A 27,082-nucleotide genomic window follows, 5' to 3' on the forward strand; every position below is an offset into this window, starting at 1 on the left:
GATCCCCCAGCTTTATACCGAGCATGGGGCAGATGGGGTGGAATACCCCCGTTGGTCAGTTTTGGGTCCCCTGTCCTGTCCACTCCTCCCTGCAGGAGCGACCCCTCTGCTTTTCCACCTCTGACCCTCCAACAGGGCAAATAGCGGAGTTAGCTCTGGAATTGGCTGTTACAGCAATAAGTATAAGCAGGAACCTCTCTGCATCCCATCCCTTGGTATTCACTGTAAACATCAGGCCTTATCTGCCAGAAACGGGTACTGTCTGAAAAATATGTCGTTGATTTCAGACAGTTATAAGAGGCTTAACTGGAAAGCAAAATTACTGAAAAGAAAATGAGTTTGTTTTACCTCAAACCAGGACACCGCCCCTCCCCTCTCCAGCGCCATGCTGGCGTAAATCACTTTTTCTGCCTCCCACCATCTGAGGAGCTGGCGCTGCCCTGGGCTGACATGGTCAAGTCTGGGACCTACAAAGCCACTGCTGCTCTGGCTCCAGCAGCATTGTCCCCTCCATGTCCCCAGCAGCAAGGACAGCTCTACCTCCTTCACCGCACCACCCATCCCCACCGGCCCTGCAACCACTCCTGCCCACTGCCCTGGGATGTCAGAATTCACAAGAGGTCACACGGTGAAACCAAGCCCTCTGGAGTGGCACCTTTGAGCCGTGTCCCAGGGGCAAACCAGACCCCCCTGGCACTCCACAGCCCTCCAGGATGCTCCGGGCACACGTGGTGACACTCTGGCTGCTTATCCCTGGGGAAGGGAGCCCAACCAGGCCAGAGGGTGTTCCCGCTGTCCTTCCACACCTCCCCAGGTGCCAGAGAGAAAAGAGACTCAATGCGCAGACAGGAATTTTCAGCACAAAAGCGGATTTTAGCCCTTTTGAGCACGACCAGGACAGGCCCTCCCGCATCCCCCCTTCCCAGCAGACACCCGCTACCCCCGGCGTGGCCAAGGACGGGTCCCTGGGACCCCCTGTTGCCCCCTAAAGCCCACGGGGGGCCCCAGCCCCGCCACCCCCGGCACCCTCCCGGCACCGGGGCAGGGACGGACCCCTGCGGGGGAGCCGCGCCGAGGGGGCGTGGCTTGGCGCCGAGGGACGTGTCCGACGCTGAGGGGGCGTGGCTTTGGCGCCAAGGGGGCGGGGCATGTGGTTGGCGTCACCCAGGGGACAGCAGGGCGGGGCGGGAGCGCGCTTCCGGGGAAGGGGAGGGGCGTGGCCGCAGGGAGGCGGGGGCGCCTGGCTGCTCGCAGCCAATAGGCGCGGTCGGGGGCGTGGTCTGCCCGCCCGCGGGCGGCGGGGCAGGCACCACGTGCGGTGGCAGCATGGCGGCGGCGGGCGGCAGGAGGGCCAAGGCCAAGGGGGTGGCGGCGGGACGGCGGCGGCCGCGGGCGGCGGTGAGGGCTGGGACGGGACGGGACGGGATGGGTCGGGTCGGGTCGGTCTGGGGGCGAGGAGGGGCTGCTCCGGCGGGATCGCTCCTGCGGGTGTCACCGCGTGCGTCCCGTTGATTATCCGGTGCGTCCCCCAGGTCCCGGGAGCCGAGGGGAGGCCGCGGGCGGCGGCCGGCCGGCCCGTCGATGAGGAGGTGTCCAGTGACTCCGAAACGGAGATGTAAGGGCTGCGGCGGGGCGGGTAGCGGTACCGGTGGGGGTGGTGGTCCCGGTCCCGGTGCTCACGCGTGTCCCCGCAGCCCGTCGTTGGGCCGGCGGCGGCAGGAGGCGGCGGAGGAGGAGATAGACGAGACGCCGCAGGAGAAGAAGCTGCGCCTGGCCAAGCAGTACCTGGAGGAGCTCCGCCAGTACGGTGAGTCCCGCCCGGCCCCCGGTGCCGGAGCCCCGGCGGAACGGCCCCGGGCGCTGAGGCCGGCCCTCACACCCTATGTCTGCCGCAGAGGAGGAGCGGGCGGCGGAGGAGGCGGAGGAGGAGGCGGCGTACCCGGCGGATCTCATCGGCGACCGGCTGAGGGAGGACGTGGTAAGCGGGCAGGTGGACGCCTCCCCCCGATCCCGGTGGCGGCGGCGGGCTCTGCCCCCCTCTGCGGGGCCGGGGCTGCCTCCGCTGAACCCCTGCTTCTTCCCCAGCTCGAGCAGAAGGGCCAGCTCCAGCGCCTGGTCGCCAAAGACGTAAGTGCCCAGTGCTGGGGGGCTGCTGGACCACAAGTGCTGGCTTTGAGGGTCACTTGGGCACAGCCACGGCTGGCACCCTGAGTCGCCATGTGGCTACGGGACCAGGGCCCTTCTCCTGGCTGGGGTGCCAGCTGCTGGCGCCATGGAGAGGGGAGGGTGTGTTGCTGGGGTACTGCTGTGCCTGGGGAAGGGGCGGCCCAGCTCACATCCCGCTCTTCCTGCAGGTGCAGCCTCCGGATCCGGCCAGCATCCGCGTGCTGCGGGGGCACCAGCTGCCTGTCACCTGCCTGGTCATCTCTCCGGATGACAGGTTCATCTTTTCTGCTTCCAAGGACGGCACCGTCATCAAATGCAAGTGTTGGGGCAGCGACTGGCTGTTCCCCCAGCCAAGACCCTGCGGGGAACCCGCAGCAGCAGGGCCGCGGGTGCCTGTGGAGGTGGCTTGGCCTCCAGCCCCTCCAGGGATGTGGACATCCATCGTTTTGGGCTCTGGGGGGGGGCTTGTTAGCATTTTCCAGAGTAGTGGGAGGCTCACAGCGGGTGATGGCGGTGCCTTTTCCGCAGGGGAGGTGGAGAGCGGGAAGAGGCTGTGTGTGGTACCCGGGGGGAAGAAGGGCACGGAGGAGCAGAACATGGGGCATGCATCCCACATCCTCTGCATGGCCATCTCATCGGATGGCAAGTACCTGGTACGGGAGAGGGGGCTGGCGCTGCCGCATGGGGCAGAGAGGTGGTGGTGGGGCGTGTCTCCTCCTGCGGTCCTGGGGAGCAGTGTCTCATGCTCAAATATACCTTGCTGGGTTAAAGCAGCCCCTACCCCCACCAGAGTCAAGAACAGGTCCCTGGGACCCCCCAGAGCATGTGGGGTGGGAGCAGAGGCTGGGGCAGGCCGTGGGTCCCCAAGGGGCAGGTCTCGGGCACCCCCTGTGTTCTGCCAGGCTACAGGAGACCGGAACAAGCTGATCATGATCTGGGACACAGCCACATGCAAGCGCCTGCACATCTTCACCGGGCATCACGACGCCGTCTCAGTGAGTTCGGGGCATTGGCTGCAGTGCCTGCAGGGCCATGCGGCACCATCCTCCTGCCTGCAGGGCCAGGTGGCACCGTCCTCCTCGGTGCCCCTCACCCCTGCCCCTGTGTCCGTCTGTCTGTCCGTCCGCAGGGCTTGTCCTTCCGGAAGGGCACGCACCAGCTGTACAGTGCCTCCCACGACCGCAGCGTCAAGGTCTGGGATGTGGCGGAGAATGCATACGTGGAGACCCTGTAAGACTTGGCGGGGGGACAGACCCCACTGGGGGAAGCGATGTGGCAGAGGGCCGTGCCCACTGCAGCTCTTTATCATCTCCCCCTCCAGGTTTGGGCACCAGGATGTCATCACAGGGCTGGACAGCCTGAGCCGGGAGTGCTGCGTGACGGCAGGGGGACGGGACGGCACCGTGCGGCTCTGGAAGATCCCTGAGGAGTCGCAGCTCGTGTTTTACGGCCACCAGTAGGTCTGGGGCAGGAGAGGGGGCTGTGGGTATGGCTGGGGCAGCGCCGTATGGGTGCAGGCATCGCCAGGAACCTGCCAGCACCCTGAGGATGCTGACGCCCTGGTGAGCCCTTGTCTCCCAAACAGGATCCCAAAGCACACTCTGAACTGACGGGAGTTGCCCTTTCCCTTCGCAGGGGCTCCATCGACTGTATCCAGCTCATCAACGAGGAGCACATGGTGTCGGGCGCTGATGATGGGTGAGCAGGGGGCTGGGGTGGTGCGTGGGGCGGGCAGGGAGTGCCCACATGGCCCCCTCACCCCCCTTCCTGGCAGGTCCGTAGCCCTGTGGGGGCTGACAAAGAAGAAGCCACTGGCACTGGCCCGGCAGGCCCACGGCATGCAGGATTCCCAGGGCCTGCAGGAGCCATACTGGATCTCCGCGGTGGCCCCCCTGCGCAACAGTGACCTCCTGGCTACAGGTGGGTGGCAGCGGCTTTGGAGCAGGGGTTTGGGGGTGTGTTGGGGGCGTTGTCCTGCTCCCTTCCCCAGGTCAGGGTGCACAGCAGTCTCCTCTCTCTGTCCCAGGCTCCCACAATGCCAGCGTGAAGCTCTGGAAGTGCAGCGAGGGATTTCGGAAGCTGGAGCCCCTCTGGGACATCCCCTTGGTATGGAGGGGGGAGGCTAGGGATGCGGAAGTGGGGCTGGTGGGGAGATTCCTCACTGGGGGCTCTCCCTGGGCAGTGGGAGGAGGCCGCGGGAGCCCCTCACCTCTGCCCTCTCCCTTCCAGGTGGGTTTTGTCAACAGCCTCAAGTTCTCGTCAGCTGGTGACTTCCTGGTGGCTGGTGTCGGGCAGGAGCACCGGTACCGTTCCCCCTCCCCGGTGCTTCCCCAGGGTGCAGCAACCCCCCTCCTGCGGTGCTTGGTGGTGGGTGACCCTCATCTCTCTCATCTACAGGCTTGGCCGGTGGTGGAGAATCAAAAAAGCCAAAAACAGCATCTGCATCATCCCCCTGAGGCAGAGGGATGCAGCCCCCAGCCCCAAAGCCCCCGATGGCTCCTAGCCCCCCAGCCCCAGAGCCGGGTCAGTAAAACCCTGTCCCTGGAGCTGCATCCCGTGTCCTTCGTGTCCCACCTTCCTGCGGACGGCAGGACAGGAGCAGGGCGTGTCGCATGGCCCCCAGCCCCTGCTGGCTCCCGTATCATGACATGGCTCTGCCCTCTGCGAGGGTCTGCCCCCTTTCCCTCAGGTTCGGCCGGACCTGAGCTCTGGAAGAGTCTATTTAAAAAAAAAACAAAAAACAAACCCACTTTATTTACATAAATTACAAAAAAAAAAATCACACTGTTTCTCACAAAAAAAAATCTACTCTTAAAAACTTTGTTGGGCTCAAATACCTGGGTCCTGTTACTCGCCTGCCAGACCCCCCTGGGCTTTGCAGAGGCTGGGGGGCAGTGGGTATTTATTTGCCCCCGCTGCTGCCCCGTCTCATGAGGGGGTGAGAAGCACTATGCACAGCAAGGGGAGGGATTGAGGGGGCTTGGGCCCAGCCCAGCAGTGGCAGTGCTCAGCAGCTTTCCTGGGGCCGAAAACAAGGAGGAAAAGGTGAAACTGTGCAAAGGGCCTGGAGGGGGGTGCTCTGCTGGCCCAGGGAGGGGGGACACGGGGCACAGCTTGGCACAGGGCGGGACGTGAAAGGCCCTGCACCAGGAAAGGGGGGTGGGCGGTGGGGCAAGGGCAGCGTGTGCCGGCACAAGGCTCGGCGTGGAGGGAAGTGCGGCGTGGCTTGGTGCAAGCGAAGCGTGACTCAGTGCAGCTGGGCAAGAGGATGCCGGCTTGGGCACCATGGCTTGGTGCGAGGGATGGGGGGACTTGCGCCACGGCTGGTGCAGGGGCTGGGGAATGTGCAGCACAGCTCAGTTCGGGGGCCAGGGGCTGTGCACTATGGCTCAGTGCAAGGGATGGGGGGGACATTCACCATGGCTCAGTACAGGTGTCGGGGGATGACGTGCACCTTGGCACGGTGCAAGGGACAGGGGGACCTGGAGCATGGCCTGGTGCAAGGTGCATGGGGACGTGTAGCAGGGCTCAGTGCAGGGGATGGGGGAATGTGCACAATGGCTCAGTGCAGGCGATGGGACACGCACAACGGCTCGGTGCAAAGGACAGAGGGACGTGCACCACGGCTCAGTGCAAGAGATGGGGGAACATGCACCATGGCTCAGTGCAGGTGACAGGGAATGACATGCACCTCTGCAGTGCAAGGGATGGGGGAACTTGGACCATGGCCTGGTGCAAGGGACAGGGGTCATGTAGAAGGGCTCAGGGCAGGGGATGGGGGAATGTGCACCACTGCAGGTGACACAGGAGACATGCACTATTTTGTGCACCGCAGCTCAGTTGAAGGGCTGGGGATGTTCACCACGGCTCAGTGCAAGGGACCTGGTGGGGACGTTGACCATGTCTCAGTGCAGGGACAGAGGGTGGTACACCATGGCTCGGTGCTGGGGACAAGGGATGTGTAAGGTGGCTCGGTGCAGGGGATGGGTGACATGTACCGTGACCCAGCGTGTGGGATGTGTAGCTGGTGCCGGAGCAGGGGCTGAGCCTCCCGGCTGCCTCCGGCGCCCGAGCGGGCTGTGCCATGGGCGCTGCTCTCCCTGGGGACGGATCCAGGTGCCGCAGGAGCAGCAGCACCACCATGGCCTGGCCTCCCCTGGCCCTTCACAAGGACGATGTCGTGGAGTCCACCACCTCGCGGCCGTTGCACACCGTGGGCACGTACTGTGAGGCCGAGCCTGGACAGGAAGGCAGCAGTTAGGGACGGCAGCCCCCCTCCCAGGGCATCCCACTGCAGTGGGTGATGGGTGTGCAGGGAGCTGCATCCCCAGGGGCTGGGGTGGAGGGTGCCCAGGGTGGTGACAGGCACCTGGGGCAGCTGAATCCCTCGGGGTTGGGGTGACAGGTGCCCAGGGTGGCCACATCCCCCAGGGCTGGGGTGGAGGGTGCCTAGAGTGGCTGTGACTGCTCCAGGGCTGGGGTGTAGCGTCTTTGGTTGGCCATGTCCCCTTGGGGCAACGATGGGCCGCCATGAGAAGTACTCCCCCGCGGCAGGTTGTGCTGCAGCCTTGGGGCTTGCAGCCGTGGGAAATGAAGAATAGGGACAAGGGACATGGATGAGCCACAGGGGACACAGTATCCTCCATTCCCCCCATTTTCAGTCATGTCATACTCTGCACACCGCTTTCCTTCAGGAGCCCATGCTGTGGTGCTCTTTCCACTACCCTCCCCCCCACCCCAGGAAGGGGGTGCTGCCCCCAGCCCTTCCCAACCCCACCATGCTCACCATGGGACTGGCTGGAGCTGGCGGCCGCCACGCTGAACCGAGTGGTGCCCACGCGGTGGCTGGCCACGTTCTTCTGTGGCTGGAAGAGTATGATGTGGAGCTTGGGGGTGAAGAGGCAGCCAAGGACCACGGTGCCACTGAGGCTCACTGAGATGCACATGGTGGTGGTCTGGACCTGCAGACAGGAGTGGGCGTCAGGTACTCCTGCCACCAGCCCTCTGCCCCAAGCGGGGCAGGATGAAGCCCTCACTGTGGCACCGTCCACCCCCACCGGGCAGAGGGACCTGCCTGCACCCCACAGGCACATCTCACCCCACACCAGGTCTCTCCATCAGGGTGGACCCGCCGGAGACCCACTGCCCTGATGGGGCGATGCTGCCCCTGAACGTGGGTACACCCAGAGCAGCACCCCCAGTCTGGCCAACATGCTGCCTTGGGGCAATGCCCAGGGCCAGAGCCCTGCACCTCCCACTCCCACCGAGGGATCCTGGTCGTCTCTGGAAGTTCCTGACTGCAGCTGCCCCCACTGAGTCCTCCAACGTGTCTGGGAGCCCTTGCCACGGGTTTGAGGTGTTGCCAGGTGCACCCCATGCTCTCCATTCCCTGGCACTGCTTGGCTCCCCAGGGACCATGCTGGATGTGGGTTGACATTCAGGCCCTGATGGGGGGGATATTGGGATGGGCCAGGGGCTGTCTTGTGCCTCTGCGTGGCGAGGCTGAAGGATGGCAATGACTCCTCCATGGTCAGATCGCAGGGGTCTCTGGAGGTCTCAGGGCCCTTTCCCATCATCACTCCAGCAAACAGTCTGTCAAGGATGGGGGTCTTCTCCCCAGGACTCATTGCCCCCTTCAGCCACCCTTCACTTGGTCATGAAAGCCCCAATGCAGAGGTGACTGTCACCAGGTCCATGGCCAAAGACCCTTCCCTTGGCCCACACATCTCCTAGCCCCAAACCCTGTGGGGCCCAAATCACCAAGACCACTCAGATCAAGCCCTGTTAAAGCCTCCCCCAAAACTCAGGCTCGTACTCTGTAGTCGCTGGAGGTCACGTAGAAGATGGGCAGGAAGGCCAGCCAGATGATGCAGGTCGTGTACATGGTGAACCCGATGAACTTGGCCTCATTGAAGTTTTCGGGGCATTTCCGTGTCTTGAAGGCATAGACAGTGCAGAGGACAATCAAGAGGACGTTGTAGGTGAGCGAAATGAGCATGTTGGAGTCGCGGTTGTTGCACTTGAGGGTGACAATGTACCTCTTGTCAGGCTCAGTCTCCTTGCCTGTGCCAGGGGTCTCCACCAGCAGCCAGATAATGACAATGATCAGCTGGCAAGAGATGAGGGCCATGCAGATGACCACCTGCGATGTGGGGCTTATGAACCGGGGGCGCTGGACCCCCTCCTTCACCCCACTGAAGATCCTGGCGATGCGATTCGTCTTGGTCAAGAGTGCTGAATAGCAGACAGCAAAGGATGTGCCCAGCCCCAGACGACGGAGTGTGCACACCTCGGTGGAGGGCTTCGCGATGAAGATAAAGGTCATGCTGTAGCACATGAGGACCCCAGTCAAGAGGATGTAGCAGAGCTCCCGGCCAGAGGCCTTCACAATGGGGGTGTCATTGTTCTTCATGAAGACTCCAAAAACAAAGAGGGTGGAGATAAAACCCAGGCAAGAGATAGTGACGGGGCCAATGGCCCAGACATCTTTCCAGCGGATGTACTCTTGGGGCAACTCATAGCAGCCATTCAGGGTCTCGTTGGGCCAGTAACCGAGACCACAGTCCATGCAGGTGAACTCATCCAGCAAGTACTCGTAGGGCTGGCAGGGGATGCAGATCCAGCAGCATATGTCGCCGGGCTGCATGCTCTTTATCTCATTCTTCTTGCAGGGGTCGCTGCACTGGGACACAGGGATGGAGGTCTCAGCCCACGGGATGAGGCTGGTGTTGAGGGTGAGCCCCTCAGCCCAGTAGCCCACCTTCTGATACCGATACCGCCCATACATGCGGTGATAGTTGAAGATGTTGTAGCGCCCAATCCCATCACCGTAGCGGTCAAATCGAACAACACTCTTGGTGTCTGCTGGCCTGAACGGGGCTGGAGGGAGGAGAAGGAGAGATGGTGACTGCCGTGGGGCAGGAGAGCGCTCACTCCCGGTGTGGCAGCAGGGCTCCATCAAAGCATCACATCCCACCATGACCATAGGCAAATGTCTAACCTGTTCCCTGCCTTCTCTCTCACACTTGCTGCCTATGCACACATTAGGAGCAGGAAAGCAACAGTGGAGACCTACCTCCCCACGTGCCTTAGAGCTCGGCAGCCCCAGACAGCTCTGCAGGGACAGAGAGGTGGATTTTGCAGCCGCCATGGCTCTCGATGACACCTGAGTAGCTGCGCTTGGCCCCAGTCTCAGAGGACACACTTCTAATTCACCCCAAACTATGTAGGTCCCTGCTCAAGGGTCTCCCTCCAGTTTAATCCCCGAAATGTGAATAAATCATGGCACTTGCAAGTGAGGTCTCTAAGGTCCCACGTTCCTGGAGGGGCCCCTGTGGGGCTGGTCCCACCCAGCTCTAGCAGGATGGAGTTGGTCACCAGCTTCTCCACACTGGGGATAGAAGTCCTGGATTGCCTCCTGAGGGTGATGGTGGGCTGTTGGCATCCTGGGACAACCACAGCCCATGGCACAGGGGTCCCCAGGTGTGGGCAGGCTGGAGCAACTGGGGGGTTTGGGGTCAAATCTGGGTCGTCTTCCTCCTCCCTGCCATCCCTGCCTCATGCCTCCTACCCATCCCTTTCCAGTTAGGCAGCCAAACCCCATCTCCATCTCTGGACTCACCATCAAAATTAACATTGAGCATAAAGTCCTTGTAGAACCTCTTGCCATTGACGGGCTTCATGGCGTCGCAGAGCTTGGTGACATTGGGGCATAGTGCCTGGTGCATGTTGTGGAGAGAGTGAGCCATGGCATAAACTGCGTTGATCACAAATGTGATCTTGGACTCTGGCTCAAACTTGCCTGTCTTTAGGGAGTACTGGCTACAGTCCTGCGTGTGGAAGCTGCACTTGAACTTCTGCTCCCAAAACTCCCGAAACCAGGGATTTCGGCTGTTATTGTAGGGGTTGAGATTACGGAAGTAGGCAGCAAACTCTTTAATGGGGTAGGCTGCCAGCTCAATGGTGATGGCTCCCTCCGCCACCGCTTCGCTCCCAGCCACCACGCTCTCCAGGGCTCCCCACCCATCGCTGGCCACCCATGTGAAGGACACATTGACTCTCTGGGCAGCTGCCAGCAGCTCCCGGGCATCTTCACTTCGGGTGAACAGCACAACCACTCTGGCATTGGGCTTCTGCAGCAGAGCCCGGACCACCCCATCGTAGGTCTTCTTGTTCATGGAGCGTCCCACCTTCTCTGAGGTGGCGATGCAGATGTTGCGCATGCGGGCTTCTTGCTCAAAGGCCTCGATCCCCGTCTCCCCATAGTCGCCTTCTGAGGCCACGGTGGAGACGTAGGTCCAGTTGAAAAAGCGGAGGATCTCCGCCATGGCTTTGGCTTGGTAGAAGTCTGGCGGGACGGTGCGGGCGAAGTAGTCGTAACGGGACTTGTCGCTGAGTTTGGCACTGGTAGAGGCGTAACTGATCTGTGGGATCTGGAAGAGCCGCAGAAGGTTGGCTACCTGCGTGGAGGAGGAGACGTGAGCACCTGAAGACGTGGCCCAGCGAGGGACATTCCCACTGGAGAACCCCTGCCCAACACCAGGTGTTGCATGGTGCTCCCAAGCACGACTGTGGGGCTGATGAGCAGTCCCCCAGCCTGGAGGTCCTGGTTGGTGGAGGGATGGAGGGACGCCACATTCACAGGGTGGCCTGAGCCCTCACAAGCGCTCATTTCTTTTATTTTTTTTTAGCATTTCATTTCCCCTCTGAAATCCGGGCCTGGGGAGGGGATAAATGGATTCATGGCAAAAGCAGAACCCGCCCCATGGGTGACCTGTGGGAAATGCTCATGGGCAAGGAGAAAGCTGGGGCGGCTGCGGAGCTGGGCCTGGGGACTGGTGCCTGCACATCCTGCATTGGGAACCCCAGCAAGACCGGCACCTTCCAGCTGCTCAGCTGAAGCCCTCATTAGCTTCAAAGGGGAAAAAAAACCCACTAATGAGGTTGTTAAAAACCCAGGCTCTTGGAGCAGCAAGGGGAGGGGCTCGGGCACGCCAGTGGGGACGGTGAGCCTGCCCACATCTCACTGCTCCCCAGGCAAGACACGCAGCTTAATTAATGTTGGACGAATGTTCTCCATGACAAAGTCCCCTAATGGCAAGAAGGCCCCCAAGCGCAGCAATGCCGCTGCCTGACCTCGCCACACAACACAACGGGAGCTGCCAGCCCGCCATGCTGCCCCAGCACAGGCTGCCCGCGCCGCCTGGGGTCCGGACGGTGTCCCCCTGGCCATGGGGACACCCCAGGTCCTCCAGCAAGGGAAGGGACAAGCTCCCACATGAGCCGGACCGAGGTGGTGCCTCCATCGCCCAGCCCTGGTTTCCTCCACCCCATGGCCGGGGGGATGCGGGAACCCCCGGGGAGCAGCAGCCGTGGTTTGACACACCCAGGGGACTCATTAAATCTTAGCGAGCGTGTAGCCCACTGGCAGCCCCCAGGACTCGGCTGGCCCCTCTGGCTGCCTGCATCCTCGGGGGATGCTCTTCTCCCTGCCAAAGCCGGCCCCTGGGTCTGCAGAGCCACGGTTTTGGAGAGGGAGCTGCAGCCCACCCAGGGTGACAGCCGGGTCCGAGGCTCGAGGTGCCCGTTCCCATGGGATCACTGGGGATGTGGAGGCAGTAGCCCCCTGTGCCCACCCCTGTGGCTGAGCCCCTGCGAGGCGGGTGCCCCTCGCAGCTGGCAACACCTCGAGGGATGGGTTTGGGGGGGGCAGAAGGGATGGTGCCCCCTCACAGTGCGCAGCTCTGCCTGCCAGGATCGATGTCCCCACACCCCCACCACAGTGTCCCCTGAGCCATTCTGACATCAGGAGTGTCACCGCCATGCCCCGGGGGGTGTCCCTGTGCCTGGCCACTCACCCATCCCATGGGGGACAGGACCCCCAGGGCTGTAGGTGAGCCAAACCCTGCTCCTGCACCGTGGTGGGACAGCCACCCACTGGGTGCTAGGGCACTGCAGCAGTTCCCCCCCAACCCCAGCACTCTGCTGGCCAGAGGGGGCAGGGACAAACATGGCACAGCTGTGGTCACGCAGGCCTTGTGGTGGGGGCAGCAGGTCCACTGGGTGCTGGAGGTGGCCACCCGCAGTACCTGCCACATCCAGGCCTGGTGGCATCATGCCGTCACCCATTGATGGGAGGAGCAGTGCCTACAGGCACGGGCAGCATGTCAGGTGAGAGAGGGACAGCATCCTGCTCCAGTCCCATGCCAGGATGTGCCAGGCCAGGGACTGGGACTGGTGATGCCAGGAGGCAGCTTGCACCATCCAGGCCCACTGGTGGTGGCAAGGGACGTGGCCGCGTGGTGACACCAAGGACATGGACCTGAGCATCAAGATCATCCCGGGCTAAGGAGTTGTGCTTGCCACCACGACCCCAGGAGGGGAATAAACCCCCGTCCCCACGTAGGACAGATCCACTGGCTTGGCTCCCATGGCTTATGGTGGGTGGGGGGCTCCCCACAGCCTCCGAGGGGACTCCGGTCACCATCAGGGCTGCAGCCACCCCACGGTGGCAGAGAGATGGCTCTCTCAGGTGCCAGGCCGGCATTCCCTCCCTGTTGCAGAAAGGGGCACAGCATCACCACGAGGGATGTGAGAGCATCCCTGTGCTGCATTGGCAGCAGCATCATCACACTGCCACCAGGGTTTTACCCCCACCTCCATTTCTGCCGACCCCCCAGCCCCATCCAAGCCCCTCTTGCTGGGGGTGGTACCTGGATGGAAACATCGCTGTAGGAGCCCCCGATGACACCGGTGATGGCAGTGGGCACATCATCATGGATAGCGTAGGAGCCATCAGGGCAGATGTGCTCGGAGCCGTCTACCCTGGTGAGGGAGGCGCGGACAAAGTCGAGGGACTGCTCGAGGGCGTAGGTGTCCTTGGAGCAGGTGTCGAGGATGTGGGCGCCCAGCTTCACCCCTGGCAGGATGCTCCCGTCCTTGTTGATCTCGTCCAGGGCAAAGAGCATGGCCTCCAGGCGCTGGATGCCCCGGTGCTCATTGATCTTGCCACAGTCTTCGGTCCCCACTCCTTTCTCATGGACGGGGAAGAGGCCCCCGATCACCAGGTCCCCGTCCGTGCTGATCTCCTTCTTTCCAGCCATGCCGTGCCCGGCAGCCAGGCAGGTGGCCAGGCGCATCAGCCACAGCCAGGCGGCCAAGGGGACCGCCATGGGGTGCACCGGCGCCGGCCAGGGGTCCTGTGCCACCCCGTGTCACCCCTTGTCACCCGTCAAGGCAAGGGCAGGCAGTCCCCAGGCATCGGGTGGCAGGTGGTGGCGTGGCGTCGGCAGGAGGGGCGTCGTGCTGCCCCAGCAGAGCCCTCGGCACCTGGAAAAGGGAAGAGAAAAGCCACTGGGTCTGCAGGGTGCAAGGCAAGCTGGGGACCATCCCCACAGGCGAGCAAGGGCACAAGCCTGCCTGTGCCCCCCCACCTGCAGTGCCTGTAGAAAGGAGCCGCCGCAGAAGGGTGAGCTGAGCGGATGCGACAGCTCCGGCAAAAAATTGGGACCACCACGATGCCAGTGAGTGACACGGGCCCCAGGAGACAAATGGGGCACAGGGACCTGTCCCCCCACCCAGCGCTCCTGGGATGCACTGGCACAGGCAGGGGGAAGGCAGAGCTGGCTCTGTCAGCAGCACCGGGCAGAGGGGGTACCGGGGGGCAGCTTGCCGGCCCCTAAAATATCAGGGCAGGAGGGAGGAGCCAGGGATTGTCACCCAGGGCAGGGAAAGCCAATGCCGTCTCTGAGCTGAGCCCCCGACCCAGGCAGCAGCATTAGGGTGCCAATGGCTTCCAACCTCCAGCCAAGAGCGCTGCCAAAAGCGGCCGGCCGTGAGCCCACTGTGCCCACAGCAGTATTTAATCCCCACCCCATACCCTCCCCGGAGCCCACCCGCCCGGCGCTACCCTTGGCGCTGCCTGTGGCACCTGGGCTGGAGCAGGGATGCACTGCCGGCTTCATCCTTCCCGCAGCAATGCACAGGGCAGGATCTGTCAGCCACGGTGCTTCAGAGCCTGTTCTCTCACCACCGCCCCTTCCTTCCCCGTATACTAAATTCAGAGATTTCAGTAAAAGTAAGAGCCAGGTTTGCTGACTCCCTCTGCAGAAAGCACGGAGGCGCGGGGGAATCAAAGGCTTTTGCAGCAGACAGGCCTTTTTTTGGCAGGAGATGCAGTCCCTTCAGAGATCAGTTGTCTTTTCCCAAACCACGAGAGAGATTTGTTTCCCATTTGAAGCCGACTGCTGAAATCCCGCAGGGCCAGCATTTCAGGGGCTGTGGGAGAAGAAGACCCCCCGGCAGCCCAGAAACCTCAGGTTGCTCCAGCACGGGGAGCTGCTGGTGCCGCGGTGGGTCCCAGGGCTCACCCGCAGCCCAGCAGAGCAGGGCTTGCAGGGGCGCACAGGGTGGGAGGGCGATGCTGGAGAGTGCTGACCCCTCTGCAGCCCCCCACAACCAGTACCAAGGCCATTCTCCCCAAGTAGGAGCCCCCCATGGTGCCCCCGCACAGGTGATGCCCATGGCCGGAGAAGCCCTCTGGCAAGCAGCTGGAGCTGATGGTGACGCCCAGGGGGATGCGGGCAGCAGTGTGGCACAGGGGACAACAGGGTGGGGTAGTGAGATGCATGCAGACCTCCTCCTGCACACTCCAAAGTGCCTGTCCCCAGGTGCTGCCTGCCTGTGATGAGCCCTCAGCCACCTCAGGGCATCTCCTACCCAACCCCGCCAATTTGAAGGAGTTTGGGGGAGAGGCTGAGGAAAGCTCCCTGCCTTATTTCAGGCAGTGAATGCTTTTGAGGGACCCAGGGTTTCCTCAAGAAGGAAAGAGGCCACAGGCACACGGATTATTATTGATGGAGCCCATCGGGGGCAGGCTGAGCCCGGCACAGGGGTCCAGCAGCACCAGAAGCCCATCTCCTTTGGGTCTGTCTCTTCTGGGGCAGCCGGTGGGACCCACCAGACAAAAGTCACCTTCATGCAAAGCTCTCCCAAAAGGGCAAACCATCACCCACCTCGCAGCGAGCCCCAAGGGATGCTGTGAGCAGGACTGTGGCCATCCCCACAGCTACTCAGCTGGGCTGGCATGGTGCCGGGGGGAGGACAGCCCCATAGGAACATCTTGGGAAGCAAAACACCCGTCAGGGAAGAGGCAAGTCCAGCCCAACAGACACAGTAGGGCTGGAAGGCTCCTGCCGGCTGCTGGCAGCCTACCCTCCTGAAACCATGGGTGAATAGGATGGGTGAGAAGGTGCCATTGCTCCTACGTGTCCCCGGCGCTTCCCACCCAGCCCCTGCCAAGAGACCTGACCCTCTCTGACACCAGCACCCGTAGGGGTGGCATGGGGCATGGGTGAGAGCAGCCGTGCTGGGAGGGTGCAGGGTGAGCCCAGCTTGCACAAGCCACCATCGTCACCTCCCACCAGGGTCCCCTGGAGGTCCTACAACCACCGAGCTCTGCTGGGACCCCTGCACCTCCATTCTGCCCCACAGCCTGCGAGCCCTGGGGAAGCCAAAGCACCTTCCCCTGGACACTTGCCCCATCACCCCCACCACCACGGCCGTTGGGCTGCTCTTGCCCAGCCTGGTGGGAGAGCAGGGGGTCGGGGAGGCGAAGGCAAGAGGAGATGACACAGCCCTGGCCCCTGCACCCCGGCAGCGAGGTGGGAGAGGAGGGAGCTGCCCGCCCCACTGCAGCCCGCCAGGGGACTGGGGTCACGGGCTCGGCCGTCCGTCCCCAAATCCCGTCTCAAACCCACCCTGGGCTCCGGCTGCCGCGGCAGCCCCCCTCCCCCGAGCCACTGCCCTCCCCGGCCGGGGACAGCGGAAGGAGGGACCCGAGGGGCGGCAGCCGGGGCGGGGACGGCTTGTCCCCGCCGTGCCGGGCGGTCACCCCCGCTCCCCCGTCCCGGTGACCGCGGGCAGCCCCTGCCGGGGCCGGGGCGGGGGCTGCAGCGGCGGGGTCCCGCTGGGTGCCCGCTGCAGGGGGTCGGTGCTGCCGGGGCACCGGGGGGACGCGGACCCCCCGAGCCCTTCTCCCGGAGCCCCGCGGCCCCGCGTCTTGCGCCGGCCAGGGGGGAGCCGGCGGGACCGGCCCCGGTGCCCCCGCCCCGCCGGCACCCCCGGCCCAGCCGGTGCCGGTGCCCGAGCTCGGCTCCCCTCCCGCAGCTCCGGCAGCCCCGGCTCCGGGCACTGGCCGCCGAGCCCCGCCGTGCCGCGGCCCCCGACGGCTGCGGGGTATCGCCGGTCGCCGTGCCCCTCCACCGCGGGCACCGGCGCTCTGGGGACGCCGGCGGGGCACGGCGCGACCCGAGGCCACGGGGACGGGCGCGGCCGGGAGCGCCGGAGTGGGACCGCAGCCCTTACCTGGGCCCGGCGGGCTGCGCCGGGAGCCGGTGCCGGTGCCGCGGCTGCCTCGGAGCTGCGGCTGCCGCCGCCTCTCGCCACCGCCTCTGACACTCCGCCAGCCCCAGCCCAGCGGAGCCGCTCCGCCCCCCGCCCGGCCCGGCCCGGCCCCAGGGCAGCGGCACCCCCGGGGCCGCCCCGCCCGCCCCCGGCACCGCCGAGCCGGGCAGTGCACCGGCAAGGCGGGGAGGCTGGAAGGTCTTGGGCAAAGCCTGGAAGGTCTTGGGCAAAGCCGGGGGGTACGTGGCCGGATCCAGGAGGACACATCCAGGGAAGGCAGGACACGGGGGGACACGGCCAGATCCAGGAGGACACATGCAAGACACAAGCAGACCAGGCAGGACACAGCCAGGGAAGGTGGGACACGGGCAGGACACGGCCAGATCCAGGCAGGACACAGGCATGGAAGGCAGGACACAGGCAAGGGATGGCCAGATGCAGGCTGGGCAGAGGCAGGACCAGGTCCCCTGGCAGACCTGGCAGGCACAGCTCAGCGCCCGCTCCCCCAGCCCCGAAGCCCCCACCTCAGTCTCAGCTCAGTGAGAGGGGTCCCAGCCCCAGCTCCAGCTCCACAGCCACAACCTGGTGCCCCCTGGGGCCTTTTCTACCCCCTGCCCGGCACAGCCCCCCACCCAGCCTGTCCCCTGCTCCCCAAGCCCTTGGGGGGGAACCCAGGGGACCAACATCACCCCACTGGCCCCTGCACTCCTCGCAGCCCCCGGCACTCACCGTCGGCCCAAGCACCAAGCTGGGGGAAGGCTTCAGACAATGGATGCTCCCTGAGATGCCTCCTCTGAAGGCAGAGGCAGCAGCTGGATTTAGTGTTCTGTATCTTCACCACTTGCCCAAACCCTTTCTGGAGCCATTCGGCTGCCCAGGATCCTGCCACGCGTCCCCATCAATCCTGTGCTGGCAGCCTGGCTGTCCCAGAGATCTCCGTGACATGGAGACAGGAATGGGACCGTGGATGACACAGGAGCTGCAGGGATGGGCAGGGGCCAGGGATGCCTCTGGGGCACCACCCCAAGCAACTGCCTCACCACCTCCTGCCTGTTTCCCCACTGCCAGCTGCGGTGCTTGCAGGCTGCGGGTTAGGGCACTGCATCAAGAGTCAGACCCACTCTGTGTGTGTCCACCCCCCCCAGCAGTCCTGATTTGGGGGGGATAACCCAGGACCTCCGTGGCAAGGTCCCTCCTGGGGACACACAGCACCAGGACCCCAGTCCCCACCGTCCCGTCTCCTTCCAAGACTGTTAGCACAGACGGAGCAGGGCACCGGGGAGAGGAGGGTGCCTGGGCTGGGGGACCTCGGCACTGCTGGCCGGGGGGAGCAGAGAACCAGGGAGGGCTGGAGACATGCCATGCTGTGCCAAAGGATACTGGCACTGCCAAGGTCCCGCTTCTTCCCTGGCAGACAGGACCTGGCATGAGCCTCACACGCGCCCCGGCGCTGGCTGCATCCTGCCGGCTGCTGCTTCGGCTCTGCTGACAGCAGAGGGACGATAGCAAAGCCCCCCCAGCCCCCATCTTCCGTGGGGTTAGGGGCCAAGTGGCATTAAGATCCGCTGCCTGGCTCCAGTCCCCCCCCTGTCCCGAGCCTCAGCCAAGCATAAATATTTCAGGGGGCTTGGCAGTTTTGTAATAACCGCAACAAAGATAAACACCGGGAAGAGCAATATTTTTCCATGTGGGCTGGAGGAGTTTAATATTTTATCACTCAGAACACAAAATATTTATGAACAACCTCATGTCAATCACTGGCTCAGGACTAATCATGACCTTTCCAAGCCAGGGAGGACACGTCCCCACTGTGGAGGGACAGCCAGGCCTCCCCTGATTCTTGTCCCCCCACCCCAAGACCTGGTTTTGGGCTGCCACATCCAACTGGCGAGGAACAAGCCCTGGGCTGTTGGTGGCACTGGGATAGGGAAGGGGCTGAGCTCTGCCAGCCTGGCGAGGTGCTCCAGCCCCTGGCATCATCCCGGGGCACCATAGCGGTGATGTCCTGGCTGTTCCCTCATCCCTGTCTGGGGGACTGGGAACTGGGACTAGCATGGGCATCCCTCCCTGCCTGCACCCCTTGGCTGCTGGACCAGGCAGATGCGAGGCACTGCGCAGGTCCCCCCACCACAGGAGCACAGCAGTGCCAGGCCCACCAGCAGCCCGGGGACCTGGCTTTTCAGCAGGTTCCCAAGACGTGCAGGGACACCACCTCCCTCCATCCCAGGGTGGGCAGAGAACCAGGGAGGGCTGAAGAAATGCCATGCCGGCCTTTTCCTGCCCCCCCCGACCTTTTCCTGCTCCCCCTGCAGCCTGCAGAAGCTGGGGATGGTCCCCGCAGCCCTGCTGGGTTGCCCAGGCAGGAGTGAGCCAAGCAGGGGGGACGCAGAGCCCTCAGGCAGCTCCCCAGCTTGGTCGGGACATGGGGGGCAGCCCAGCAGCCCCAGCCACAGCCCACTCCCCACCACGGGGCAGGACGGCGCGATTGGCCAAGAGGCAGTCAGCAATGCCACCGGCCACCGGTGAGGAAAAGCATCCACTTTATTACAGACCCCAAAAGCGCCCGTGGCAGTGCCAGGAGGACCAGCTTTACATGGGATGTTTCCATTTTTCAGCAAGGGGAACAGAAGAGGGGGGACAAACCCAACCGACCCTACTCACGGCTCTTTGGTGCTAGAAAACACACGGTGGTGCCGCAGAGAGAAGCGGTGGGTAAGAGGGGGCACTGGCACAGATGAGGGGGTGCCATCCCACGACCACCCCCCCGAAACGCCTGTGAGGAATTTGCGATGCATCTAGAGACACACAAACGGCAAATGCATTTCGCTGCCCACCCCCAAGCCTGCACCTACCCCATGCCGCCGAGTGCTGCAGGTGACCCCCCCGCCTCCCGGCGTCCCCGAAACCATCAAACACCCTTTCTGCAAAGAGGGAGAGTGGGTCCCGGGGGCAATCAGCGACCGAAGTCCCTTGGCTGGAGAGGAAGGAGGTGGGAAAGGCGACCAGTTCCCAGTAACTCAGACCCTGACGGGAGGCGAGGCAGCCAGGTCCCTGCTTCACTCTTCTCCTCTCTCAGCAGCGATGGGCTCCTTGGTCCACTTGTCCGTGGCCTCTTGGCTGCCTGCGTAGCCCGCATCAGGCAGCAGACCTGGGGCTCCCTCCCCGTCCCCGGTGACCTCCAGGTCCAGCTCCTCGAAGGAGGAGCCGCTGGCTCCCGACTCGCTGTAGCTGTGCTCGCTGCGGTTGTCCGCCTCCTCCCGGCCACGGCTGGCTGGGAAGGGCAGCAGGATGGAGGTGGCCACCGAGGTGTCTCTGCTGTCAGTTGTGGCCTCCATGCTGATGGAGCTCGTCTCACTCATGGTGTCAGCCCCTGGGATGGAGAGAGAAGGGGAGGGAGTGAGTGCTGCGGGAAGGAGGTGGTGGGGATGGAGATGGGGTGCCACAGCCTTTGAAGCCACCAGAAACCTCAGAGGCATCAGGCCACGGAGGAGACGAGCCCCTACCTCTTGTCACCTCCTGTGCCTTTGAGAAGCGACTGGGCCAAGACAAGCAGGAGCTGGACTCAAGCAGCTCCCTGAAATCAGGGCACCCCCCAACTAGCCCAAACAACCCCTGGCTTCCCAGCCGTGCCCTGGCCCCACTGCTGCTCTCCCTGCACACACCAAGGACCTGGCAAGCCCTTCCCTGAGGAGAATGCCCGGCCTGGGAGCTGGTGGACAACCTGCCCCTGGCATGGCACCAGGAACGAGGAGAGGAGCTGGACGCTGTGCTGCGAGGGTGACAGGGAGCTGCAGCATTGCTTGAGCGCCCAAGGGGATGGTGGCACGCTGCAGGTCCTCAGATGTGCTGCCGTCAGAGGCGGTTGTACGTCCAGCCTGATGCCAGGGCATCCTAACGCTGCCTTCATCACCCCCTACAACCCGCTCCCGGCATCAGCTCCGGCGTCAGTGCGAAGGCATGCAGGGCAACGGCAGATGGGACTCAGGGTGCCAGAGGATGGGGGGAGCCTTCCCAGCTCACTCGGCCCTTCTCCACGTCACCTGCCTGCCAGCCCACAGCCCCTCTCATGGCACAGCCCCCCCGGGGGCTGCCCCTGCCTGCCCGGGCAGACCCCTGGGCCCACCGCCCCCTCCCCAGATCCCTGCCTCGTTAGCTCGGTTGACAACACAATTAAGGAGTCGACAACGAGAGGAGCGTGTCAGATTGAGACCAGCAGCTCGGTGCTGTTGCCAGAGCAACCAGCCGGGAGACAAAACACTCCTATAAAACATTAATCATTGTTAATTATGACATCACAGATCCACATGGTTAATTATGACATCACAGATCCACGTCACTGATTACACCATCACAGATCCACGCTGTTAATTACGACAGCGGCAGCAAACTCTGGGCAGGCTCCTCCATCACGGCCCTCCCCACTCCACCTTCTCCCCGCCTGCCTCGCGCCGATGGGAAGTATGTGCCGAGCTCAGCCACGTCCCGGCACCCCCACTCCCCCGGGGGCTCCATCCATGCCCTTGTCGAGGATCATGTCCCACATCAGGAGGGAAACCAGGAGGAGAACCCCGCTCGGCAGCAGCTCCAGCGGAGGACCACGGCTTGCCACCAGCGGGGCTGGGAAGTTGCAAAGAGGGTGGTGACAGCCACGGAGGGGCTCACAGGTGGAACAGGAGAGCCCTCTCCTCCATACTGGCTCCTGCCGGCATGGCTCCATCCCCAGCCACCAGCATAGGGCTCCCGCAGGCATCTCCAGCCTCCCCAGGCCCCCGCAGCCAGGGTGCCCAGAGCTGGGCTGATCACCTTCCTCCAGCTGCGCAGCAGCCACCAGTCTCCTGGAGGAGACACGCCAGGGAGGGAATTTTCCTTCCAAACACCCTTAAATCCCTTTTTCTTGCTATTTTTCTTCCTGGCCTGGGCAGTTGCCAGCAGAACTGCTTGTAAATGGCAGTCCTCTGTCTTCTGAGCAGCATCATCCCACAGTCCTGCCGGCTGAGCAAGGGCTGTTCAGAGAGGACCGAGCTGCGGTAGCAGGATGGGGAGCGGCCGGGAAAGACTCACAGATGCAGCTTCATCCCGCCTGGATGGCGTATTGTCTTCATCCCACCTGGATGGCGTATTGGCTTCATCCCGCCTGGCGGGTGCCCAGAGAGGAGCCTGAGCCTCCAGCCTCTTGCCTTGTCCATGGCATTCAACTCCTTTGGCATCTGGCCCAAGCTGAGCTCTCGGTTGCCCACCCAAGCAGGGCCTGGTGATCACCCCCATGAAAAAGAGAAAAGAACCGTCGCCTGCTGACACGCACTGCCTTTGCTGCAGCATCACAGAGCGCCTCGACATGGAAACTACATTTACTCTAAGTTAAAAAGGATGTTCTGCATGCTGCTGGTGAGGCGCTCAATGAAGGGGCAGCAGTGACCAAGCGGGCAGCAGAAAGCCAGGAGATGCCATCCCACCTGGCAGGACTGTGGCAGGGCAGTGGGTCAGCAGGTAGCCTCCGGGAAGATGGAGAGCTGCAGGGGACGGAGGGGAGCACGCCGACCCTGAGCCTTGAAGCCAATTAAGGGTTTGCAAGATCTCTAGCGGAGATCTGAAAAAAAAAAAAAAATCCAATTTGGCCAAATTGGTGGCCTGAGGTGATACGGACACGTTCCCGCCATGGCTTCATGACAGCTCACATAATTCGTGGTCATCTCACGTCCCTCTGAAACCAAGGACAAGAGTGACCCCGACCCCCCACGCCGTGCCCTGCCTGCACAGCACGCCTCCGCATCGCCTCAGGAGCCGTTTTGGCTGGGAAGCCACCACATCACTCCATGCCACAAAGCAAAGGAGCTCTCGAGGAGTGGAGCAGAGGCTCAGGAAGGGGAAGATGCGGATGAAGCTGCCACCACGGGAAATCACCACTGTCCTCACCCCCAGCAGCCGCCTCCCTCTCCCTCGCTCCAAGGGTGACAATAAATCGAGTCCTGTTTCCTTTCAGCCAGGCACTTTTTCACTGCTCTGTCACTTCTGATCATGTTTGAGCAGCCTCAGCTGGCAAATTTGCCCATTTCAGCATCCTCGCTCTGCTCTGCGCAGGACAAGGCTGGCTCTGGCACGGCCACCCAGCCTGGCTGGGGACGGATGGCCAGGGCGGGCAGGACTGAGAGACGGAGCTGCTGCTGCTAGGGATGGCGTGGGGTCAGCTCTGGCGGGGGGACATGGCAGGAACCCCCCATCTGTCCCAGCAGAGCCCAGAGAGGCCAGGCGGGGAGCGCGGCAGGGCTCCAAGAGGGCCACCAAAGCCTCGTTGGAAGGTGCCTTGTGGGCCAGGAGGAGTTCAGCTCTCACATCACGAGCATGGAGGTTTCCAGCAGCCCTCATGTCCACTTCTCCATCTTGCCCCAGGCACCTTGCTTGGTCCCCGAATGAGCTGCTGCCCATCCCCTGCATCCCACTTCCCAAGGCTGGTCCCTGCACCAGGATCCAGCCCAGCAGCTGGATCCAGCATGGCTTTTCCCTCTGTCATGCGTTGAGGTGCCAGCTGTGCTGTGGAACCCCCCCGCCTGCATTCTGCTCCCTCAAGGACAGCGTAGCCATCCTGCTACACCTTCACTCAGCAGGAACATGGAACCCAGGAAGTTTTAATTTGGGAAAAAAGGCACAGCCCAGGGTGAAGTCACACTGGGGTGTTGAGGAGCCCCTCAAAGGCCACCTAAGAAGGGAAGCCAAGCAGCCAACACTGAGATACCAGCCAGAGATGGCTGCAATGGGAACCACTAGCCCCACGCTGCTAACGAGCCCGGCGGGGAGCCGTCCCCCCCGGGCAGCTCAGCCCTGTGCCACCCCAGGTACTGGCATCCCCAAATCCCCCCAGGAAGGAGGACCGTCTCTCCTCCCACATTGCCCCAGCGGGACACTGATGCCCAAGCATCGCCCCCCTCTTAGTACAACCGGGCCCTCTCCTTCCCCTTGTTCGATCAAATATTCATCGCCTCTGTCACTAAATAATAGATCAATGCGCTGCCAGGAGGGGCACAGCTCCTCCACGCTTGCCGGAGCTCGCACACAGCCATCAGGAGAGGGGCTGGGGCAGGCAGACCGGCAGGAAGGCATGGCAGGAGCTGCCTGCTGAGACCCTTCTCGGGAGGAACAGGCAGGCAGAACGGGCAGGGCTCTTCGGAGGAGGGAAGGAAGTGGGGATGAGGCAGAGCACACCAGGGAAGGTGTCCCCCGCGGCACTGGGGCTCAGCGGGTGATGCCATTGGTGGCACCCAGACATTGCTGGACAGGCTCAGCTCCAGGAAAACCAGTACCTGAGACTCCGGGCAGAGCCATGTGCTTAGAAACCATCTGTGTTCATGCCAGCAAGCCCGTGTCGCGCGAGGCTGCTTTTGTTTGCTTTCACCTTCTGCACGCCGCAGCGGGGTCACACTGGAGAGCACGCTGCCCAGAGTGAGCCGGCAGCGAGGGCCCACTGAGCGCTGCACTGATGCCAAAGCCCCGGAAAATAATTAAGTACAAAACAACTAATCGTGATTGACATTGGCCCCCTGGAGACCCGTCAGCCGCCTTCCAAAAATGCTTCCTGTCTTTCCGATAACCCTGACGACGGTGAAGAAGGGACAGAGTTGGTGCAGAGGCAGCTGCAGCCCCTGGCCCCTTCTATGTGTGCCAAGTGTGTTCGTCCTCGGCGGAGCTGCCAGCACCGAAAGCAGAGACCCTGGACCACGTCCTGCAGCCTTTATGGCCACTGGCTTCACTCGGAGCCGCAGCACCCAGCGCTGCCTTGCAGGGAGAGCCCAGGAGCAAGGAGGACAGCAGATGACAGCCTGAATGGAGAGCTGTACTCCAAGGTCAGGAGGCTCAGGAAAACAAATCCAAGCTGTTCTTGCAAATCCAAGTCACTCGGTTCTGCCTGGCACCAGCCACACTGACAGGCGAGGAGGAACGGCAGCGCCTTACGCCAGGAACTCCTGAAGTCTTTAATTCAAGGGAAGTGTAATACAGCTGCTGGCGGGTAGTTTTGTGAGCCATGACCGAAAGGTGCCGCGTCCACACAGAGCGTTACTAAATACGATGCTCGCTCTGAAATCGCATGCTCATTGCTGTTATTTCGGTGTTTTGGGAGGGGGGAGGGGAAGAGATGGCTTCATCTGCTGCCACATCAGGAGTGAGAGCCCAAAGCTGCTGCACGTAGAGCATCCTCAGCTGCTGCAGGGAGAGGAAAAGGGACTCAGCACCCCCCCAGTTCCCCCGCTCGCCCTGTGAGGCAGCAGGGTATCAGAGCCCTGCATCGGGATTTGCGCAGCTCAGGCACGGCCAGAGGAGCCGAGTGCCACCAGCAGGGACCACCACCCTCTCCCACCCTCCCAGGAGCATCCCAGCACGGCCCGAGCCTCCATTGGGGCAGGACCACTTGAAACACTGGCAGAGCTGGGGTGGATCAAGAAATAACCCAAATCCACGCAATCGTGGTTGAGGCGGGACCGTACTGAAAAGCAAACAGGGATGTTGCTGCACCCTCTGTCCAGCCGGCAGAAGCAAGCTGGAAAGCTGTCACAGACACTCCAGGATCAGCAGGGTCATGAAGATCTTATGGCCGTCATGCCTGTTGAGGCATCTCCCTTGGGCGTTTCCTCAAGGAAGAAGGGAGTAAAACAGGATGGGAAAAGAGATTGTGGCTTTCTCTTCCTCCAACTCAGAGGTGGCTGCACAGATCCCAGCAGAGAAAATACTTGGGAAGGGAGGACCACTCTCAATCCATAAGGCATCACCATCAAGGCATTGTCTTCAAGGTGTCATCTTCAAGGTGACATCTTCAAGGCATCTCCATTGAGCGGCTGGGCAGAGAGGAGATCTGCTGGCTGCCCCCTCTAGCAGGATCTCCTCTCGCACCGAGGCTCAGAAAACCCACGCGGGACTTTGGCAGCGAGATGTGGAGCCTGAGGAGGCCAGTGGCCACCTCCCACCTTGGCTCCCGACTTTGACCTTGCAGCTGAAGCAGGGTCAGCCCGAAGGCCACTCAAGCACTGCAGCTGGGGCAGTACCACCAGCTGCAGACCAAGTCCCCAGCATCAGCAGGCCGGTGGCAGTGGGACAAGGATGCTCACCAGGCACCATCTCCCTTTGCACGAGCCCAGGACCTCCCCACAGGGTGCCACCCTCCCCAGATGACAGCAGTTGTGCTGGCCCAGGGCACTGTGACATTACGGGGATGCCGCAGATCATGGGGACCTCTGAGATCCTCAGGCAGGAGCAGCACAAGCAGCCCGAAGGCTTGCCACGTCCTTGGCCCTCTCTGATGACTGGAGCAAGGATGTGATGCCCCACCAGACCTAGTTCTTCTGCCGTGCCCAGCAGCAATGGTGACTGCAGTGGTGACATCCAAGCTCAACTCTTTAGTCAAGGCCAACCTCTCACAGCTATTATTATTTTAAGCTGTCTTTGTGCAGACTCAGCAGATGGCACCACATCAGATTGCACCTACAAAAGCCCATCTATGCGACTGGAAGGGGAGGGGTGGCAGAGGAGCTGCCCAGAGCTGCTGCCGGGGAGCCTGGTCTGGGGCAGGGGTCTCTCACATGAAAAAGTCCAACATCACTTGCTGTCTAGAATTGGAAAAACCTTCCCAATGTTTCTTCCCGCAGGGCACGGCACCCCCCACAGTGGAGCACTGGCAGCGGCATCCCAGGGAAAGCACGGAGACAGCTGGGGCGCAGGGCAGCAGCTGCACCGAGCATCCCCTGGCTGTGCTGCGGGGCCTGCACCTTCTGAGTGGTGCAGAAAGGAGGACACACAGCTGCTGAAGCCACCGACCTGAAGCAGCTTTTGCTCACACAGGTTCTGTCATCCCTCTCCAAAACTAAGGGACAACCATGGGAAGCTGCTGGAGTGAGTGGGCTGCGCGGGGGTGCCTTTGGCCAACCCAGGCCGGTGCCCAAAGCAGCCGCCTCGACACAAGGCAGACAAAAATGCAAAGAACCGAGTGAGCACGGGACCTCGAAGCGCTGGAAAACTGCTCCATTTACTCTTCATTACAGCGCTAAATGGACAGAGCTCCCAGAAAGCAATTCCCAGGCTTGCTTTTACGCCGCACGCGATTAAGAATTAAAGCAATCCAAACCTGAAGATGTGTTAAAACAAACGACCAAACTCCCCAGGAGTCGAGGAGAGCCGTCATGGTTTTTTCATGCCTGTTACATAAGCACGGGCGACCTGCAGGGCGGGAGGAGGTGGTTGCCCCCGCCAGCAGCCGGCTCAGCCATGCCGTCCAGCGCCCAGGGATGCTCGGCTAGCCGGCTCCCGCATCTTGCAGACATGTGAGCACATGGGCCGGCAATAGCAACTAGCATTTTGGGTTACTATAGCACTGCTGTTCTGCGCCTACGGCCATTGTGGTCCCTTCCTGTATGAATACATCCAGGCTCCAACAGATCTCGCTGAGCAGATGCTATCGGGTAACTCCACCACCAGCTACAGCAACCTGGTATTTAAGCTCTCCACAATCCCAATATGTAACAGATGAAGATGA

The 27,082-nt window shown here is 62.5% G+C and overlaps 3 protein-coding genes across 5 annotated transcripts in view; 1 reads left to right on the top strand and 2 right to left on the bottom strand.

The window, feature by feature from the left end:
• Window positions 1-1,295: 1,295 nt before the first annotated feature.
• On the top strand, window positions 1,296-4,997 carry RRP9 (ribosomal RNA processing 9, U3 small nucleolar RNA binding protein). The gene is made up of 15 exons (XM_074602641.1): window positions 1,296-1,398; window positions 1,533-1,615; window positions 1,695-1,807; window positions 1,896-1,978; window positions 2,086-2,127; window positions 2,355-2,481; window positions 2,695-2,819; window positions 3,069-3,161; window positions 3,296-3,396; window positions 3,488-3,622; window positions 3,802-3,864; window positions 3,941-4,086; window positions 4,193-4,272; window positions 4,396-4,469; window positions 4,564-4,997. The coding sequence occupies exons 1-15, from the start codon at window positions 1,327-1,329 to the stop codon at window positions 4,667-4,669; spliced, it is 1,443 nt and encodes a 480-aa protein (XP_074458742.1). The 5' UTR covers window positions 1,296-1,326; the 3' UTR covers window positions 4,670-4,997.
• On the bottom strand, window positions 4,899-16,660 carry GRM2 (glutamate metabotropic receptor 2). The gene is made up of 6 exons (XM_074602636.1): window positions 16,531-16,660; window positions 12,879-13,494; window positions 9,788-10,625; window positions 7,982-9,045; window positions 6,953-7,127; window positions 4,899-6,404 (listed from the first exon to the last, which is right to left on the bottom strand). The coding sequence occupies exons 2-6, from the start codon at window positions 13,335-13,337 to the stop codon at window positions 6,331-6,333; spliced, it is 2,610 nt and encodes an 869-aa protein (XP_074458737.1). The 5' UTR covers window positions 13,338-13,494; window positions 16,531-16,660; the 3' UTR covers window positions 4,899-6,330.
• Window positions 16,661-19,092: 2,432 nt separating this feature from the next.
• The window catches only part of TEX264 (testis expressed 264, ER-phagy receptor), a 43,334-nt gene continuing 35,344 nt past the window's right edge, over window positions 19,093-27,082 (bottom strand). For all 3 annotated transcript variants that reach the window (XM_074602638.1, XM_074602640.1, XM_074602639.1), the window contains one exon: window positions 19,093-19,939. In XM_074602638.1, the coding sequence (XP_074458739.1) occupies window positions 19,626-19,939 (314 nt within the window). In that variant the 3' untranslated portion in view covers window positions 19,093-19,625. The remainder of the gene's footprint in view (window positions 19,940-27,082) is intronic.

The sequence above is a fragment of the Larus michahellis genome, chromosome 10 (assembly GCF_964199755.1).
Source record: "Larus michahellis chromosome 10, bLarMic1.1, whole genome shotgun sequence".
Taxonomy (NCBI): Eukaryota; Metazoa; Chordata; class Aves; order Charadriiformes; family Laridae; genus Larus; species Larus michahellis.

Bases quoted from the DNA above. Each gene is read 5' to 3' on its own strand.
- RRP9 (XM_074602641.1), top strand. From the start codon at position 1,327: ATGGCGGCGGCGGGCGGCAGGAGGGCCAAGGCCAAGGGGGTGGCGGCG. The intron at 2,128-2,354 runs GTAAGTGCCCAG...CTCTTCCTGCAG, and splicing joins AGCGCCTGGTCGCCAAAGAC to GTGCAGCCTCCGGATCCGGC. The intron at 3,397-3,487 runs GTAAGACTTGGC...CTCCCCCTCCAG, and splicing joins AATGCATACGTGGAGACCCT to GTTTGGGCACCAGGATGTCA.
- GRM2 (XM_074602636.1), bottom strand. From the start codon at position 13,337: ATGGCGGTCCCCTTGGCCGCCTGGCTGTGGCTGATGCGCCTGGCCACC. The intron at 10,626-12,878 runs GTACCACCCCCA...TCCTCCACGCAG, and splicing joins ACAGCGATGTTTCCATCCAG to GTAGCCAACCTTCTGCGGCT. The intron at 7,128-7,981 runs GTACGAGCCTGA...TCCTGTCTGCAG, and splicing joins TGACCTCCAGCGACTACAGA to GTCCAGACCACCACCATGTG.